Source organism: Diadema antillarum, unplaced genomic scaffold (genome assembly GCF_040938485.1).
Source record: "Diadema antillarum isolate AM-2024a unplaced genomic scaffold, OU_Dant_1.0 seq00000437_RagTag, whole genome shotgun sequence".
Taxonomy (NCBI): domain Eukaryota; kingdom Metazoa; phylum Echinodermata; class Echinoidea; order Diadematoida; family Diadematidae; genus Diadema; species Diadema antillarum.
Genome location: NW_027271414.1, coordinates 1435951 through 1455728, shown reverse-complemented (window position 1 = coordinate 1455728; position 19778 = coordinate 1435951). Strand labels below are relative to the sequence as shown.

The window sequence follows — 19778 nt, the reverse complement described above, 5'->3', positions numbered from 1 at the left end:
TACTTTTGCACACTTTAAAGAATAAGACATTCTTTTCATCGTCTTGTAGTGACGTCAAAACATTAAACTTCAATATTTACTTAAATGTAGAGAAATATAGAGCTGTCTGGCTTAACTTGGTTTTGCTAAACTCAGGATTCAGTTGCTAATAATAGAATGCTTCCCTAATGACAAGTGGTAGAATAATTGTATAAATTCCAGTAATTTAATTCCAGTTATTGTTGCGTATTGAAACATATGTGAACAGCTGTAAGATGTTGATGTGGGTAGCATTTGATGCCCCATATCAGGTTTATTATAGGCAATAAAATTCTTTGATTTAGAAATAAATCTGAAAACGGTGTTTGCCTTTTGCTATGATATTATTGCACTTGAACCAAAGTGATAGTTTATGGCTTAAATGCATAGATCGTAACATTTTGAAATGTATGTTAAATAGATGTACACTACTGGTAATATAAAAAGAAAACAAGAAACTTTATCAAAATATAACCATATTTGCTGTATTTTCTTGTTCAGATTCATGTTAATGCAGGTATTTCTAATTTAATCACATGTCGGTTGTTAGTACATGAGAATGATAATTAATGATATCATATAATCATAATATGAAGTGCAAGTAAGAGAATGCTAGGTGTAATTCTAGTCTTTGTCTTATAAGTGTCTGTATGAATCAGATTCTGGTTTCCTTTTTTGATGTTAAATTAGATACGATTTGGGATTTTCAATAAGTTATCAGTTTTGTGTGCAAGTTTCCTCTTTCTGCATCATTTTTTTTTCAACATGAAGGCCAGGCCGTACTGCTAAAGAAGATGTGCTGATATCAATTGCTATCTTTGTTGAGAATGTGTTTCTCCGCACTGCATGTATCACAGTGATTATTGTCCTGTATGTCCTGTATGTCATTATTTTTTTTTCAAGTTATGCATGGGTATACATGGATTCTTTTGTGCATTTTTTCATTATGTATTGATATTGTTGTGATTCTTGTATTGCAGTTTGACTTTCTTGTTTTTTCCCCATTTGATTTTTCACCATTGTCTTCTCTCATCTCAAGTTAGTGCAGAGAAAGAGCATTTTTTTGTGTGTGTAAATATGATTACATTGTATTAATTAATGTTTTGTTCATGAAGAAGATAATATCAGCATTTTGTATAATGCCTCACCCAGTGCTACTGTTGTATTGTAATTCCACATACATGTACACATGTAGGATCTATACATTACATAACTCATACTCATAAGCATTGGATTTAGAACTTTGTCAAAGTGGTAGTGCAGTTTTGTAAAATATCTGAGAAGATATGATTATGAAAATGATGTGGATTGGTGAAAGACCAATATTTAATGCAATTTTTAATATCATGTACTCATACAAATGCAGAACACGGTTGACATTCATTAGACATGTAGATACATATACATGTACATTGTATTTGCTACGATTTTCTCTGCGTGGGTCTGTTGAAATATGTGCATTTATCACCAAGTTAATGCATGTAATCAAAACTTCTTTAATCCATTCTGGATTAAACTTGAGCATACTCAAACTGGAATTTACAGTTTGCTATCAACAGAATGAATTGATTGTCTTTCATGCGTGAATCTTGATTACTCATTGAAAGATGCAATCAAAATTATGTTTCATGATTCAACCCTTGTACTATGGTAATGAATGATTGGGAGATTTGTGTATATTGGCATGTTCCGTTCAACTGTTTTGCATTGGTACAAAAGTGATAAAGGTTGTAGGTGACAGTTTTACACGTCTGGTTTCTGACATGATTTCTTTGGTATGTTACACACTACACTCACACTTCTGTTCGTTTGTTTTTTTCTTTTGATGAGCAGAGGAGAGCTCCACGGAGGTAGACACGGAGGTAGAGGTGTCATCAACAAAGAAGGTCGTCACGGTAACCCAAGAGGTGCAAAAGACTGTGGTGGAAGAAGAGGTATGACTTTGAGAGTTCGCTTTCTGTCTAGATGTAATCTTTCATGCAGAAGAGAACACTATTCTCTTTTCTTACTGTTTTCTTTGTGCATTCCTGTTTCTCTTAACCCATTGATGATGAGCTGATTTTGCTTTGATGCACATTTTCAGAAACACCTGCCCAAGTATACTCGGGAGTAGTCTGAAACGGATTAACTAATTCTTTGAAAGAGAGCACAAAGATTAACTTTCACCTTACAATTGATGAGTGCATTACACAATCAACCCTACTTGATTCTTCTCTGTTTGTTGACGTTTTTCCTCAAATTAATGATTCTTGCATCAAGTTGTTCATCACTGCCACTGATTGACAAATTGCCATTCATCGACGTAAATAACCTCCAATTATTCAGTGTTTTAGTAACAACCAAGTTAAAAATCCTGGGCATGCACACATACTCTGATTGTACTCAACCAACAACCTTCTGAATGCTGTGATACATGTATATGCTAGGATGTGATGCCCGTCTAGCAATCAGGATGTTGTTAGTTCCAGTCCAATATGAGTATGTATGCCCATGATTTTTATTATGATTACTACAAGTATGTTTTAAAACACTGAATAACTGGTGTTTATTTTACATTGGTGAAGGGCAATTTGTCAGTCAGTTGCTGTCTTTCGTTGTTTTATTTTTTATACTGAAATCCCTTGAATCCACAAGAAATAACTTCTGTAATGTCTGTCGAGTGATAACCTAATGAATCAGCCTGTTATTATAACACTGTGCTTAAAGAGAAATATTATCAATATGTTCTTACAGTAGTTCGCTGGAAAATCAGGGCCCCATTTCATAAAAGAAGTTAGGATAGCAGCTCTTGCTGGAATGATAACTTCCCATAGCAACAGCCAATCAGGAAGCTGGATTCTTGTCATTACCATGACAGTTGCCATTCCAGCAAGAGTTGCTATCATATCAGCTTTTTATGAAATGGGTCCCCAATGTTTTAGACAGAAATGTTAATCTAAACAAAGGATCCCTCCCTCCACCACACTACTCTTTCTAAAGAGCCTTTTTTTTTTTGTTTAAAGAGAATTGACTTCCTTTTCTTTTCGTAGTTACACTTGTAGAAGAAATGGGTAAGGAGAGACTCTGCATTGAGTTGCCTACAGTGTATTTCAACATTTGTGACTCATCACCACAAAAACTTGCTTAAGTCATTGATAGCCTTATTGTGACATTTCTGGAAATCTCTTTTCAATGATGTAAACTTTCCCCCCTCACTTTATTGCTAGATGTATATGGTAGGAATTCCAGCCCCTACACAAATGTAGTTTAGAAATAATTTGCTCTGGATTAAGATGCAGTCTAGTGTACTGGAGATCGGGAATATAAATTCACTAGGTCAATTCAAAGCACCTTTAGTAGTTTCATGCTTCATAAAGCTAAAAAGTTGTAAGTTTTTTAAATAGTCTGTAATTTTGAAAGTTACACAGGGTGTAGTTGAGATGTCATTTTTTTTTTTAAATTTACCAGTACCCTATAAATATGTAATACAATGTATCTTTCCTGCAACCAAATTATGTTGGGTCATAGTTGTTTTGTCTTTGGTTTTTGTAACTTTATCTGATAATGTTGCATCTGCACAGCACTATTAACAAGTTTTGCGAGAGTTCATAAATCCCCGTGGGATCAGAAGTCACATGTTTCTGTTAGAATCTTAAGTATGTGTCTATGACTAATGTTAATGTGTGTGATTAATGTTTGCATGCTGTGTTTGATTTAATCCGATTCTAAAATAGGAGATGCCTGAAGAGAAACCTATTGAGACTGTGGTGAGTAAAAGCTTGTCACTGAAAAGCTATCAACCTGGTTTAGTATAGATATCAGAGTGTAGAAGCCAGTAAAAACTAATTCTTATGAGCATTTTCCCCCTTAAATGTGATACTTTGCACCAGTGCAATGTATTTTGAGCCATGCAGAGTGTAATTAACAGATCAAAAGAAGCTGATTACCTGATCTGAGTTATATTTGCAGCGAGTGAACATTCCATGGTTATCTGCAGTCATCAGTAAACTGTTCTTCTTTCAATGCATAGGAAGAATAATTAGACTTCATGTACTATTTGCAACCTCGATCATTCGTAGAATCCAAGCATCATATGCAATCGGTCATGATACTCTCAAATTGTACAAGGGATGCATTTCTTTTCATAATCCTCCTTGCTGCTACTCTTCAGCTCATTTCTATCTGTCTGTTACTTTCATGACGTGACTAATTGCTCTCAATTTTATTTACAGAAAACCGAGACAGTGGAAACGGTGATGGTAGTGGAGCCAAGTGGTACGTACACACCTCATATCAGTAATGAACCATTACCACAGATACAACTACATGTATGTTGTACCTCTTGTCCATGCAATAGAGATCTGACCTGTCTACAAGTTAGTACTTGTCTGGACACACAATGGTTGGAACCATTGGGCATGAGAAGCTTTGGTAAAAAAACAAAAAAACAAAAACAAAAAATAACAGAGCATGTATTAATGTGGTGGTCATGTTGAGTTCTAACAACTAAAGCGTACATTATTTAGGCCTTGTAGGCTACTAAAGGAACAAATCATGCACAAATTTCAATAGTACAATGTATGATTCAACTCTATCTTTGCCAGGGACTCTTGACAGTGAGTATAGTGCTTGGGAATTTTCTGTGCCAATCAGCACTAGGAGCAGAGAAGGGTTAAAGCAGCATAGCATGCATAGGAAAAAAATGCAATAGTCAGATTTTTTAGTCAGATTTAAAATTTTTGTGCCTACAAATATATTTGATAGCCCATGCCCTGTATCTCTGAGAAGACCAGCTACTGTGCATTAACCCTCACAGTGTTATGGTATTCACATCCACTGGCTTACACTGTACTCATCTCAGTGATTGGCAGAGATGTCCAGAAACTGTTGATGAACATGGATTATAATATCCAAATATTCTTTGTGATCCGTATTGTATCACTTTGACATTCGCGAAGAACTCTCGCGTTCTTTCACCAAAACAAGTTGTCTGTCCTATTGTACTGTCAAGTCTTAGGGCAATTAGGTGACTGCTAATGATTTTAAAGGAAGTTATACAATTACATAAAGTGCATGGACACATAATGAGATAAATTTTTGGCTTCAAGACTATTTTTGAAGATTGCAACAAATCAGCGGAAAAATCATCAGGCTTTAGAGTGGTATGAGCTAGGGTCTTCACTTGATATTCTGCTCCACAAATACCATGTGCTTCCTATAATGTATATCTTGCTGCTTTTCAGAAGCTACAACCTACATCGCCATCGGCAACTACCTGGCGGAGTCAGACCAGGTGATGTCGATGCGTGAGGGCGAGCAGCTGACGATCCTTGACGACTCCCACGGCGAGTGGTGGATGGCGCGACGCGACGCCACTGGAGAGGAAGGATGGGTGCCCAAGGGATACCTGGCCACCGCTGTCCAGTACGATGACCACCTGCGCAGCCAGCTTGAAGAAGTAGTCAAGGAGATGCCCATTGATGGTAAGGTTGGGTGTGGTCATGGGGTGGGGATGTTGTTGCTACGGATACACATGCATTCCTTGTTCATCATCTTTGCTCTTTTAAAAAGAGATGGTCCTGTCTCTCTGAATATAATGCATTTTATAGGATGATGGCAGTAAAGACAAGCCATGCAAAAAGAGTATTCAAATAAATTTATTGAATGCACAGTGTTTTGTTGTTTGTTTTAGATAAAAGAGTACGTGATTAAAGTATTCAAGGAAGAAGAGGTTAAAATGTAAATGAAATGTTTGAAGAGGTGAATTTTTATTCTATTTGCATAGAAGCTAAAATACACATGTATCCACATGATTATGAGTGGATTGTATATGATGTACATGTATACAGCCTCAGCCCATTCTGAAGTTCCAACAGACTACACTGTACATTGTACATGTACATTGTATGTACTGCACAAGCCTCATCTGGTTCTATTAGACAGTGGATTAGAATGATCTACAGTGTATTTCTAACATCTCAGAGTTTTTCCTACACCACACTGTATACAATGTACATTCTTTACAAATATTGAAGTTGATAAGGACTAATGGTTCTCATTTTGTTTTGTTTCTTTCCACTCTGCTTCCATTGCTTCTTGATTGGCATTTTCTTTTTTAATTCTTTGGCTCCTTTGAATATGGATGTTATATTCCTTTGGGGCAACGCCTTGACTAAATCGCCATTTCCTTTCGCTACCGGTGTGCCTGGTATATTAAATATGCTCTTTGAACTATGGCAAAACTCTCATCATCTTTTTTATTCACCTTGGCTTTGTAACTGGTGAAAAAAAAAAATGCAACTTAAACTTTATTTCTTCTCATTCTTTCTTCTGTATTCATTCTGCAAAATAAAAACAAAATAATATTTGCATACTTTTCTTTTTTACATCGAACATTCAAATTTCTCTGGTAAATATTCTGATGGTGTATTTTGCTTCCTCTGTCATGCCCACTTAAATAAATGATGCTGTTTGATTGATCATCCACTGTAAATCGGTGGACCTTCATGTGCTCTGTACACCTTGAAATTTCTTTTCTCATCATCCTTTCTCCTCCATGCTTGGACTCTTTTTCTCTGCATTCCTCCTTGCTTTCTGGCTTTCCTCATTTCTACTTGCATACAAAATAAAAACAATGCCACATGTAGCACTCATGCATTCTACCCACCCAGAAACGCCGTTCGAGGGTGAGGCGGTCGCCCCGGAGATCCTCAAACCCTTGGAGACGATGAAAGCCAAGGATGGAAAACCCATCACAATGACGTGCCACATCAAGGGCACACCCACCCCGACCCTCGCCTGGTTCCGTCAGAGCACCCCGATCCCAGCCACGGAGGAGTTCAAGATGGAGTATGACGGCGAAGTAGCCAAGCTGACGATTGAAGAGGTCTACCCCGAAGATTCGGGGAAATACACCTGCGTTGCCAAGAATCAAGCAGGAACAGCCTCCACCAGTGCAGAGCTCCTCGTTGAAGGTGAGTGTTTGGGGTGCACTCTTGCAGTTAATGACTGTCATTCCCAAGCTTGTTATAAGCACATGTACTGTATCTTTTAATTCTAACCTGTTGAAGACTGGTCATGAGTGTACTCGGACAGGTGTCTGTGGGAAATTCATGTTATTGCAAAATCAGCCCATCCTCAACAGGTTAACTCACATGTGTAGATGGCCTCTGACAAAAGAAAACATGTACAGTACATGTACAATGTACACTGCTGTACCAATGTGCATTTATGTGAGGTGATGGTAAAGATAGATCTTGGGTATGCTTGATTGCAACCACCTTTGAAGCCAACATTCTTAAAACTGTGTTGACCAACCATCCCATTTTCTTACTGTAATGCTAGTGGGTTTTGATGTTTTTCTAATGCTTTTTTTTTTCTTGGGGGTGGAAGGGGTGGAATGTTTGTTATTACATTTTGTATCATACGTATTCAAATTCAACTTTTCATTCCTGTATTGATGTGCTCAAAGATGCCCATTCAAAGCACTACATGTTACAAGTGTAAGTAAATGTTATTAATTTTTAATTTCACTCAATTTTATATTCTTATTTTTTTCAGTGGCCCTGTCTGATGCAGAGAGTGATGGAGCACCCAGCAGAAAGAGTCTATCAAGGTATAGACTTTGCATCGGATATGACTAAGTTTAAAGGCATAATTTGCCATTTGCAGATGAAATAGAAACCCAGCATTAGTGCTTTAAAATAGTTCTAAGAATGTGAGTTAGGAATAGAAACAACCAAAGTAAAAATTAGAATCAGTATAATCAATGTTAAGTATTGTTGAATATGCATGAGGTGAATGATAGGTATATTAAAATGTTTCCAGACTAAACTGTCTACAGTTATGGTTTATTGAGAAAAATACTGATACACACATTATCTCCTTAAATTTTAGGCTACATTGCAAAAACTTTATATGGTAGGATGTTTTGTGATACAACAGACCTACACATATGCATCAAAAGTGATATCTTGAACATTTTTTAAATCACTGCTCCCAAAGGTTTAACAGGACCTTTAAGCCTTTCTGTGCCAGTGACTTTGGACAATGTGTGCAATGCTATGGAGTTTTCTGTGTCCATTGGCACTCAAAGCATACAGAGTGTTAACAAACCACTTTCCACAAACACACTAAAAAACAGGTGAAAAAAAATACAATGTACAACTTTTTACCTATAAAATGTTGATGGGTGGTTACAGTTTGTAGAAATTCAGATTGTGAATATTGTTTTCCATCAACAAAGGAAATGAAAATTTTTATAGTTTTTAAAGAATCTCATTCTCTGTGGTTATGTGATTCACAAGAAAATGTCTTCTCCCACTGAAATATATCTGTTCACTTTGATTTATATGTATGAGATTTGTTTTGGATGATGCTAAAATTCTTTTTGATGATGGTCACCTTTCCTCCAGGGAGTCGACCATTGAGGAGGGTGAGGGAATCAAGCCAGCCTTCATGACCGTCGCCAAGAGCATGGTGGTGGAGAGCGGCCGCGAGAAGGTCTGCTTCGAGTTCCGCCTCATCGCCGCGCCCCGGCCGCAGATCGCCTGGTTCAAGGACGACCAGCCCGTGGAGGAGACCCCACGGCGACGGATGAGCATGTACGCCGACGTCCATCTCTACCACCTTTCTCTGGAGCTCACCGACATCCAACCGGAGGACGAGGGAAAATACCGCATCGTCGCCACCAACAAGGAGGGCAAGGCTGTGGCATCCGTCTCCCTTGAGGTCACACGTGAGTAATCCAAAGATCATCGTCGATCTGGAGTCCCGTTTCCATTTCAGTGATTACTTAACTCATAACATGCTCATTTCATGTCTGACGTCACATTGTACAATGTGTTCTTGACAGTAACATTCACCAGTACTTAAATGTACCTCATTATGCATGTGCTATGTACTTCAAGACACACATGACTCAGTTATGTCGAATGTGTAATTTTTATATACTCATACATGCACTTCATAAGTCGCACCAACACCGTACAGCTATGACTTCATCATGGACATTGTGGACATGGATGGGGGCTGTAATCTTTTTCACTGTGTGAGGATGAGTGATTATATGTGTTTGTTCTGTCTTTGTGAATAATGTTGTGATTTTTGTTATTTGATGATTCAAAGAAGGCTGTGTGTGTGTGTGTTTTACTTGTACTATAAAACTTGTGTCATATTCACTTTGAGTATGAGAACACATCAATACCAGTAGAATCAATATGCACAACAATGAACAAGGATTTTTATCAAAACATCAGTGCACCATAATAAATCAAACTCGTATAACTTCTAATGGTTAACAGTTATTGCATATCATGAGGATTGACATTCAGTGATCCAGAAATTAAATTCCTCAACAAACAATGCCTATCAACACTGTCATGTTAGTGTGTATGAATGTTTGCTTTTAATCACTAACAATAATCCAATACTTCTTCTCCTTGTATTGCTTTACAATGCTGATATTTTCTCTTGAGCAGCGGCCATTTTCCAAAGGTACAGACCCACACTAGTTTAGATGGCTGTAGGATAGTGCAATGAATGTGTCTATTCTTTGTTCATCTCAAATTTGTGGCATTTTCAGGTTGCCTTCTATGGTTGTTTCCTCATTGATTTGATAACTTTTGTTTTGTTTTGGTAATACATGTGTATTTGTTGATTTTATTTGTGTTATTTGATTGTAATAATTAAGTTTTTTCCTGGAGAGGGGAAGTTTCAGGGGTGGGTGTATTTTCTGTTCAAAGAGTTCATATCCATGGATTTATGTGTGTGGCAATATACATGTACATGTATTTGTTTGTTTAATGTGTGTCTTTAATGTAAATCATATTGAATAATGATTTATTAAGATCGATCTGAATTCGATCCAAATGCTCAAGTGCTTTGCTTCCCCAAGCCCAAGAGCCAAAAGAAAAATATACAATGTATATCCTCCTGTGCAAATAAATCGTACTGTGGTCAATGTGTGACATTACTTCCCTTGCCTATTTCATATGTACAAGTTTAATTGCTTTCAATGTAGTTTCCCTATTAAGTCTCCCAATTAAGTGGTTTACATTGTATTTAATTATCTGATCTATGGTTTATGATGTGAATATACAATGCATGTCGTACATCTAATACACTGTACGAGGTAACGAAGAACAAATAATCTGTGTCCTTAAAATCTCTAGAAAATATGAAGGCTCACTCACATCCAGTTAACTTTTCTTGAATTTACCAGATAACAATTTAACTTTACATCAGACGGACTATTGTGATTATTCCATTTGTTCTGTTTTGCTAATCATAAAATTAATGTACCACCTTTAGCATGTACATGTATGCATGATGCATGTTCAATGTTCACGCAGTACACATACCGCTGCATTGCACACATCTTTATTGTTATTGCAGTTTTGTATCTGTGCATCCGTTGATCATAGATATACATGTAGATGTAGAAGAACTGTTTTCTCATGTCAAAGCAGGTTATTTAGAGTTGTCACCTCTGACATCGTCATCATCATCATCATCATCATCATCGTCACCATCTTCACTGTTGCAATCACCATCGTCGCTGCCGTCGTCGCCGGTGTCGTCATTGCCCACATCTCTGGGCGACCACGGGGGTTGGCACAGGCACACGATCCGCACCTGGTCGGGGTCCCCCATCACCATCCCCACCCCCTCATTCCTGCATGTGTGCAGCCGCCCCTCAGAACACCACCCTCCCACTTGTCAGCATGCCATGACTAACACTCCATCAGATGACAATAAGACTGTCCCCCCAAAGTTGGATCTTGACGAGGTTGATGGAGGTGATTTTTAACCCCCCCCCCCCCCCCCCCACACACACACACGGAATGTTTCTGTCCTCAATTTTACCCCATTCCATACAAGACTATGAAATCCCCACCAACTCTACCAAAAATTCTGTGGACAAAAGATTCATATTTGTAGCAATTGCTTATTGCTCAAGTTAATTATTACTTATCAATTTTTCTTAAATTTTCCAAGACATTCTTGTCCAATAAGCAGCAACTTCTTCATAGATGAATATAAGATTTCTGACTATTTACAAATTTCCTTTGATAGAAACTTGCCAAGTCTATACAATCTAATTACTAGATAGTTGAGTACTTAAAAAGTAGCAAATGCAAAGGAATGAATCCAATAAGAAACTTTTTCTTTCAGCAGTTACTGCACTTAATAATTGATGAGTTTATGGCTGATTGTGAACCCATATCTTCCAAGATTCCAAAGTCTCCAGAGGCTTTCACAGTCTCAGCCTAGATCTGTTGGTGATTGGTTATTACCCAATAGCTGCAAAGTTGGAGGACACATGTACATGTACATCTGCATGCCATTTTTTAATCATTCACTCCAAATTCACAGGCATAGAGTATTGAAGTATGACATCACAGTCATTCATCACCATGGAAACTGGTTTTAAACAACCTCACGTAGCCAAAATACCTGTGGAATCAGTGGTAGCTAGCAATGTTTTTATCTAGTTCCAACCTACTGCCCAAAGCCGTGTGCAAGGATATCTTGTTTGGAACCAGCACTAAAGCTATAACAAAATACTCTGACATCATCACTTTAGTACTCTGTAGTGCTTTGTACATTTAATCCAATCTGGAGTAACCTCCTTCCCTGTTTAAAAGCATGAGGCCAATCCTAAAACAAGAGCACTAGCAACATGTGATGCCATTATCATAATTGCATGTGCAAACTAAAAATACTGAGCATCATATTCAGCAAAATTTTGAGCATCATTATCCAAATGTATTGCAAATACAGGTACGCAAATGTAATAGTAATTGAAGGGAGGTGCTCAGTCTCAGCCTGATAGTCATATCACACAGGCAACTGAGACATGCTTGCTAGCTGCTATAATGTAGGGTGGCAGCCCTCTCTGAAAATACCAGTAGGAATGAATTCAGCCAATCTCTGAGATGAAATATCATCAATCAAAAATCCAGTCTCAGATTCTTTCACCTTTACTGCATTATATGTGTGCTGCATGTGCATTTTCATTTGTACGTGCAACTGTAGTGCATTGTGTTTGTATTCAAATACAAGTATGTGTGTATAACAAGTTAAATTGGATGTTCACAAATTTGTAGATGTTTTTTTTTCTTTACTGAGACATTACTTTGTAAAATATGAAGACACTCTTAATTTCTGTCATCATATTTCTGACTCCCAGATACGTGTATTTCCAAGAAGACAGTAAATTTCAGGAGTCACAACTGTTTTAAATTGATTTTTTCATATAGTTTCTTGTGATAGATGATACATGTTTTTTGTGATAGATGTGTATGTTTCTTGTGATAGATGATATGTGACCGTGCACCTCAAAACGAACATAAAGTCGCAAACACTGATTTTGCGTGAGGACTGAAAATAAGTGAAATGGGTCAACCTAGCCGAACTTGACTTTTTCATATTTTCTGAAAGAGCGGGTCTTCTTTTACATTATGCTAAAATTTGGTATCATAAAACGGGCAGGAAAGTGTGTGTTTTTTTAGCAGTTTATCTCGAACATTTTTGGTAGAATAGTGTGATTAGGTGTGTCTTTAGAATCCCTTTTTCATTTCTGAAAAACCTTGTCCACACTCTTCACTTTCAACTCTAATAACTTTTGAAAGGATAGTGCTACTGCTTTGAAAGTTGGCATTAATTATGGACAGAATGTGTTAATGAGGCATATTTAATTTCAGTTTAATGTGATAATCCCTTCATTGTTGTTACTCTGGTGTTTACTTCCTGTTTTTTGTCCCATTCATTGCACAGCCAGCACGGTTTGGTAAAGATTAAGCTCTTGAATAGACACTGTACTTCAGAGCCTCTTTTCTCAGTTCTTACTTTTCCTGAGTTTGTGCTTTCTTTCCAATATTTAGATAGGTTAGGAGAGTCCATTTGATTTGAGTTATACATCATTTTAAAGCTTAAAGTCTGCTCTATCAGAATATGGTCTTAACTAAAAATTCATGTCTGGCGACTTTTTGTTTGTTTTGAGGTGCAGGGTCACATATATGGTGTTTTTTTTGTGATAGATGTGTATGTTTCTTGCGATAGATGTACAGTATATTTATCATATGTTTCTCATGACAGATTTATATGTTTCCTGTAATGGATGTACTACAAGCTACAAGACAACAGAAAAGATAAATCAAGACAAGGTATATACTTTCTTCTCAAGCTCACACTTGCTCCCTTTTGTCCCTGTCTTTCCAAACAGGCGAGGAACCAGAGGCACCAAAGTTCATTGAACCCATCCAATCGGTGCAGGTGCCGGAGGGCGACACGGCGCGCTTTGAGTGCGTCGTCACCGGCCGCCCCATGCCAGAGATCACGTGGTTCCACGGCGAGAAGATGATCAAGCCGACAGACCTGATCGAGATCGGTCACGACAAGGAGGGCAAGAACTGGGTGGTGGTCCGCAAGGCCGTCCCCACACTCCAGGGCACCTTCACCTGCTGGGCGGAGAACCAGGTGGGACGCACCATGTGCGGCGCCGATCTGACCCTTGCTTCAGGTATGTGGTAGTTCAAGCCATCAATAGTCCCCTTTCATACTCATATTATAAGAGGTGTGAATAAGGGCCCGTTAGCAACTCTGTTAGTGTCCTTTTGGCCCTATATTGTAAAGACACACACACTATTGTGATTTATGATAACTGCATCTGTCATTGTTGATTTTGATACATCCTTAACCTCTTCAGGACGAGCTGATATCACAATTTAATACACACATTTTCCTGAGACGCCTGCCCAATTATACTCGAGTCTAGTCTTCAACGAGTTAAGTGAGAGTTGCAGAATTTTTCATGATACAACTTTGGTAATGAGGTTTTCATATCAATAAGTAGTAATACTCTGTTGTATATAGGATCATGTGCAATATCAATAAAGCATTCATCAACAATAATTTAATTATGAATAAGAAAAGCAAATGGGTACTCAGCAATCCTCCAATCACCCTAACAAATTTTGATCAAGATCGAGATCTTTTCTTTGGAATCAAATTTTTGCAGAAGCGGAGGAAATCTCCATGGTCTCAGTGGACAGTAGTGCCATCGTCGAGGGACCACAGAGCCGCGACTTTGAGATGAGTGTGGACTTTGAGGGCGTGGATGAGCTGGAGGAGGAAGGAAGGCCGCCCTCGTTTGCCATGCCTGTCCAGGACGTCGAGGTCAAGCCAGGGGAGACTGCACACCTCAGGGTCAAAGTTGCAGGTAGGGGGACTGTGGGCGTTACAACAATACATGTTTCAGTTGAATTGTCAGCATTACTCAATAGACATTTACCACTGCAATATTTTTTAGTTATCGGCATGAATTTGTCTCTTCATCACTCTCTGAAGAATGGATTTGTATTGCCCAGAAAACTGAGATCATATTGCTCACTTTTTTTTTATAGTTTTATGTTAAAGTTTGTACAAATACAGGACCAGCAGAAACGCTGTTTCGTTTCCAACATTTGCTTCATTCCCAAGAACAATGCAAACTTATCAAATATCACATTATATTCCAATCCCTAAATCATCTAAATCCTTCAATCATCTGACAGGCAAACCAACTCCTGAAGTCACCTGGTACCGTGATGGTAAAGTCCTCCAGCCCAGCCCACGACACACCATCATGTCAGACACTGAGGGCAACGCATCCCTGGTCATCTCCGAGGCCCAGCCCGGTGATGATGCGGAGTATCTGTGCAAGGCGGTCAACCCTCATGGTGTGGTCTCCTGCAGAGCAGACGTCATAGTGGAAGAAGGTACAGAGTGCATCATGGGTTTACACTGTAGATATTCACAGTTGATGGATAGTAACTGTTAACCTGTTGAGGACGAGTCCCGAGTACTGTATACTCGGGCAGGTGTCAATTGGAAATGCGTGTTGTAGCAAAATCTGCCCTTCCTCGACGGGTTAATCAAAGTTTGTATTTGCTATCATACATGTAGATCTGTTACATCTCATTGTACACCACTGGAGAATACACTTGTGAAAATAGAATTCATATAAAGCAGTGAATTCAGTGACATTTTAAAAATATATTTCATCCTACATCGTCGGCCTCATGCCAAAAGGGCCCTAACAGTGTACAAAGTCTATGGTGTTAAGGCCCTTTTGGCATGAGGCCGATGACATGTACATTGTAACTGTGCTTCATTTACTGATTAGCTCTTATGTCTTGAAAATAAATAATTGCATAACCATTTCATTTCATATCCAATGTGTACGTGTACGTTGTATGTCAATTTATCCGTCTTCTGATTTTGCAGCATTCATATACAATGTAAGTCAATTCAACATGGTGTGGAAATCCACTTAAAGAAGGGTTAGGGTAGGCATGCTTTTGCCTATAGGTGGTGCTGCAGGGCCAGAGGATTATATGCCAAACTTTTGAATGTCTCCCACCTTGTGTGTTTTCTTTCACAGAGCCATCGGGTGTGAAGGTCGAAAAACCCACCATCCTCATACAGCCAGAGGCAGCCGCCCCCCTGCAGGCCGAGCCCAAGGCAGTGGCCGAGGCCGGCCTGGAGGTCAAGGGGAAGGAACTGGACATCACCAGCCTCAGTGAAGCGCCCTCTATCACCTCCGAGGATGCCATGGAGGAGACAGATGTTGAAGAGAAGGATGAGGAAGAGGTATGGATCAAAATATGACCTTTCACCCGTTGAGGATGAGTCCCGAGTGTTCTCAGCAAGTGTTTATGGGAAATGCATGTTATAGCAAAATCAGTCCGTCCTCAACAGGTTAAAGGACAGAGTAAGGAAAATAGGTGAAAGAAAATATGCAAATTATTTTTCGTGCTTGGCTGACTGAAAATACATGATTTGTTGAATGCACCTAGCCTGGTTTTGTATATTTGAAGCATACATGAGCAATGAGTTAAAAAAACAAGTTTCAACGACATTGCTTGTCCAACATCCACTATTTGGCAACTCGTATGTTCTGTACCAGTTAGTACTGTATGTCCACTCACAAGCCTTCCTTACCAATTGGCACATGTGCCCTAAACCTTAAACCATCAATAATTATGAATTCAATAATTTGCAAATAAATATAAATAAATGATTATGGATTCCCCTAATCGCTATTGCATCATCTTGACCAATATGTGGGATAGTCTTTTTTTTTTACACCACAGTTGGTTGTCTAACTTTACATTTAGATCAAGTTTTTTTTTCTTTTTCATTGGGGGGGAGACGAGTGAAAAGCACAAAGCTGTCCATATTGAAGTTACAATCATTAACATGATATATGAAGGGTTGATTTATTGATATGTGCTCCTGCATGAGAATCAATGAAAGTGAGAATAAATACTCTGACAATTTTTGTGCTCTGGTACGTAGGCCTCTTAACTTGCCAAGCTTTTACATCAGCACTCAGTATTCCATCCAAACTTCACCTAATACTACTTTGTAAGCTGTAGATTAGCAAGCCTACTCACAGTCCAACAGGAAGGCAACAGTAGGGATTAGGGGGATTAAGTAATCTCTATTCATTGACGATGAGTTTTCTTATACACTGTATTTGATCCAGTATGCAGACAAAGTGCTGTCAGAGTTAAATGAAATTGTACAGTATGTCCCAAAAATATTACAACTGAATTTTCGTTTTGAAAACTTCCAATATAACTAAACTGTGTGAATGCTACTTAGGGTATTCAAATATAATTTAGCTATATTTTGCAGAAAACCCCATTCAATTTAGTCAAGTGGTCACAGAGAAGTGTAGATCATTGTAAAGCATGTCATGAATCTGATTCTTCCAAATTTAGTACGTGGATGCTCTTGGAACTGCGTATTGTGTGAACGTAGTGGGCAGAACTTGGAGGGAAGGGATTCCTTTTATTATGTTCTACAAAACTCCTCATTTCTCTTTGACCACTGAAGCAAATCAGATGGGGTTTTCTATAAGACATGGGTAATAAGTTATAGTTTAATACCCTGAAATTGCATTTTGATTGATTCACTATATTTAAAGTTACCATAATGTCCCGTTGTAATTTTTTTTGGGGGAACATATGGTATTGATGAGTCTAAAGTGGACTGTTCATCTTTTACCACAGGTGGAGATCCATGAAGCAGAGGATGTCACGAGTCCAGAGGTGAAGCTTGAGATCAAGATGGAAGACCTTGAGAAGCATCCTGAAGATGTTATCCAAAAGGTCACCCAGAAGAGAGAGGAGGAGAAGCCCCAGAAGGTGGAGATGGTGATGCCGGTCGAGGTCACTCCACTCCAAGAACCAGTAAGAATATGCTTTTCTTCCTCCGTTAGGTTTCCCTGATTCTCCTGTCTTCAGTAACAGAATGTTAAAGAATGTTACAGGGGTGGTATACATGTAGTTTTGATTGAGATGGAGGATTAAGATTGTAAGTATTAGCAAGATAATTAGAAACCATTTATTGAATTTTCAAAGAGCATGTAATTCCAGCAAGAATTGAAAAATTTATTTGATTTATTTATTTATTTTAATTTTCTATGTCAAGTCTCATAAGATTTTTCCTCTCATCTGATAGAAACCGGGTGACATGGCACCGATCTTTACTGAACCTCTCAAGAAGACCACGATGAAACCAGGAGAGACCCTTGAAATCACCTGTAAGGTGGAGGGCCTGCCCCGCCCAGAAGTCCAGTGGTTGGTGGACGATGTCCCCATTCAACCCGACGAACACTACAGGACCGAGTACCGGCCAGACGGCACCTGTGTGCTGACCATTCACGACGTTGAGCGCATGGACGAAGGGCAGTACGCCGTGAAAGCGATTAACCCAGTGGGCGTCGCCTCAACGGAGTCGGAAATGCTTGTCGAAGTGCCAGGTGAGTGGAGAGCGAGTCATATTATTTGAATTATCTTGATGCTGATGATGTGAGCTAGAGCATATTTATGAAAGTCAATGACTCGAGGTTAATGCCTGATGTTCTCCTGCTGAGAGGTGGCACTTTACAGTCAGAGGATTATGTGTGTACCAGACTAGTGAATCTTTCCCCCTTGTGTCTTTCCTTCCACAGAAGTGATGGTTGAGAAGCCTACAGTCCTTGCCCATCCTGAGGCAGCCGCCCCTCTGCAGGCCGAACCCGCAGCACCGGTAGAACCTGGACTTGAAGTCAAGGAGAAGGAACCAGACATCACCAGCCTGGGTGAAGCGGTTCCTGCCACCGCCGAGGATGTCATCGAAGAGACGGAGGATGTTGAGGAGAAGGAAGAAGAAGAAGAAGAGGTACGGATTGGTGTTAGAATATAACATCTATAGTTAAAATATGACGGCGAATTATTTTACATGCTGACATAAGGGGAAGACATGATTCAGCACATTTTGTTTGGTTTTGAACATTTGTTATATGAGCTCAAAGATTTTCCTCATTCAACTTGTAATGTTTCTTAGTTCTCTTTGTATGTCATTTTCCAGTTAGTAGAGTATGTCTACTGATAGACTTTCTCCACCTAGTGGGGCACATGCCCTGAAACATGGCACTGGAAGGTTTAAGGACACTGTTTACCATTGGGAGCATTGATTGAAAAAAATGTTCAAGATATCACATTTGATGCAGTTGCGTAGGTCAGTTGTATCCATAAAACATCCTACAATGTAAAAATTTGGCAGTAAAGCCTGAAATATAAGGAGATATCACTATTTTTCTCGGCAAACCATAACTGTAGAGGGTTTAGTCTCTGACCTTTTTTATTATAACTATTTTTCACATTTTGTATGTGTAACAATACTTAACATTAATTATACTGATTCAAATTTCTACATTGGTTGTTTCTATTCCTATCTCACATTTTAAAACAATTCAGAAGCATAAAAGCCTGGTTTTTGTTTCATCTGCAAATAGTAAATTATGCCTTTAATTTACCTCATCTTTGTTCCTTCATGAGCATCACTTGGAAAGTGTCAAAAAGCACGAGACTCTTCACATGAAATCCTAAGGATAAGCCCAAAGTCAGCTGTTCCATCTCCTACACCTTTTGCTCACAGGTGGAGATCCTAGAAGCAGAGGATGTGGAGAGTCCAGATAAGGCAAAGCCCAAGATCAAGAAGGAACCCCGAAAGGAGGAAGTGGTGATGCCGGTAAGAACGTGCATTTCTTTCACGATTTCCCTGAGTCCACTGTCTTCGGTTGCACCACAGTAGTACATTCAAGTAACTTGCCCTGCATTCACACTAGGTCCTGCATCGCAGAGAATGTTCTGCATTGCAGGTTCTTCCCCTCCAAAACTATAGAGTTGACGTGTCCCCGTGAAGCCTGTCAAGTCTGGGGACAAAATTTGGAGGGGAGAGTGACATTGGGCCATAATTGATAGTGCCCGGCTGTATTCATCAAAAAGTGCATATGTACATTATATGTGAACTCTGGTGTCAACTGGCAGGGGTCTCCCAAAACTGCGATTGTCTCCACAGCTTGGGGATAGTAGAGATAGACGGTCAGTCATAAAGAAATAAGATCTCTCCTAGATACTGTCTTGCAACATGGGACCAAGTGTGAACAAGGGTGGCATCTTCTTGTTCCTCCTTTTTCGACATAACCCATCCCTCAAGAGATTCTGAATTTCCAATAGACTCATTTACAAGCCCAGGGAGCTGTGGTATCCAAGGAGTTAAATTTGTTCCCTTTCCAAGTGGTTGCACTTGCAAGTTTTAATTCTTTGTGTGCTACATTTGGATGCCCTACTCAGCCAATGGCTTGCCAACTTCGCAAAGGCCAAACCACGCACAAACCAATTTATTTTGAATACTAGCTATTTGCAAGAAAAATGTCTATAGCTTTGTCATAAAATTTACAT

At 39.0% G+C, this 19778-nt stretch overlaps 3 protein-coding genes across 3 annotated transcripts in view; all 3 read left to right on the top strand.

Moving 5' to 3' along the window:
• The window catches only part of LOC139732582 (uncharacterized), a gene marked incomplete at its 5' end in the record, with an annotated part of 130299 nt that extends 128341 nt beyond the window's left edge, over window positions 1-1958 (top strand). Inside the window, 1 exon segment of the mRNA XM_071643435.1 lies at window positions 1852-1958. Within this exon segment, the coding sequence (XP_071499536.1) occupies window positions 1852-1958 (107 nt within the window).
• A 1776-nt stretch (window positions 1959-3734) lies between these two features.
• LOC139732581 (titin-like) lies at window positions 3735-17279 on the top strand. The gene is made up of 11 exons (XM_071643434.1): window positions 3735-3764; window positions 4230-4272; window positions 5241-5480; window positions 6669-6971; window positions 7558-7612; window positions 8412-8734; window positions 13226-13522; window positions 14021-14221; window positions 14556-14759; window positions 15425-15633; window positions 17061-17279. The coding sequence occupies exons 1-11, from the start codon at window positions 3735-3737 to the stop codon at window positions 17277-17279; spliced, it is 2124 nt and encodes a 707-aa protein (XP_071499535.1).
• A 237-nt stretch (window positions 17280-17516) lies between these two features.
• Window positions 17517-19778, top strand: part of LOC139732580 (titin-like) — a 207988-nt gene continuing 205726 nt past the window's right edge. The window contains exons 1-3 of the mRNA XM_071643433.1: window positions 17517-17812; window positions 18005-18213; window positions 18973-19065. Coding sequence (XP_071499534.1) covers window positions 17524-17812; window positions 18005-18213; window positions 18973-19065 — 591 coding nt within the window. The 5' untranslated portion in view covers window positions 17517-17523. The remainder of the gene's footprint in view (window positions 17813-18004; window positions 18214-18972; window positions 19066-19778) is intronic.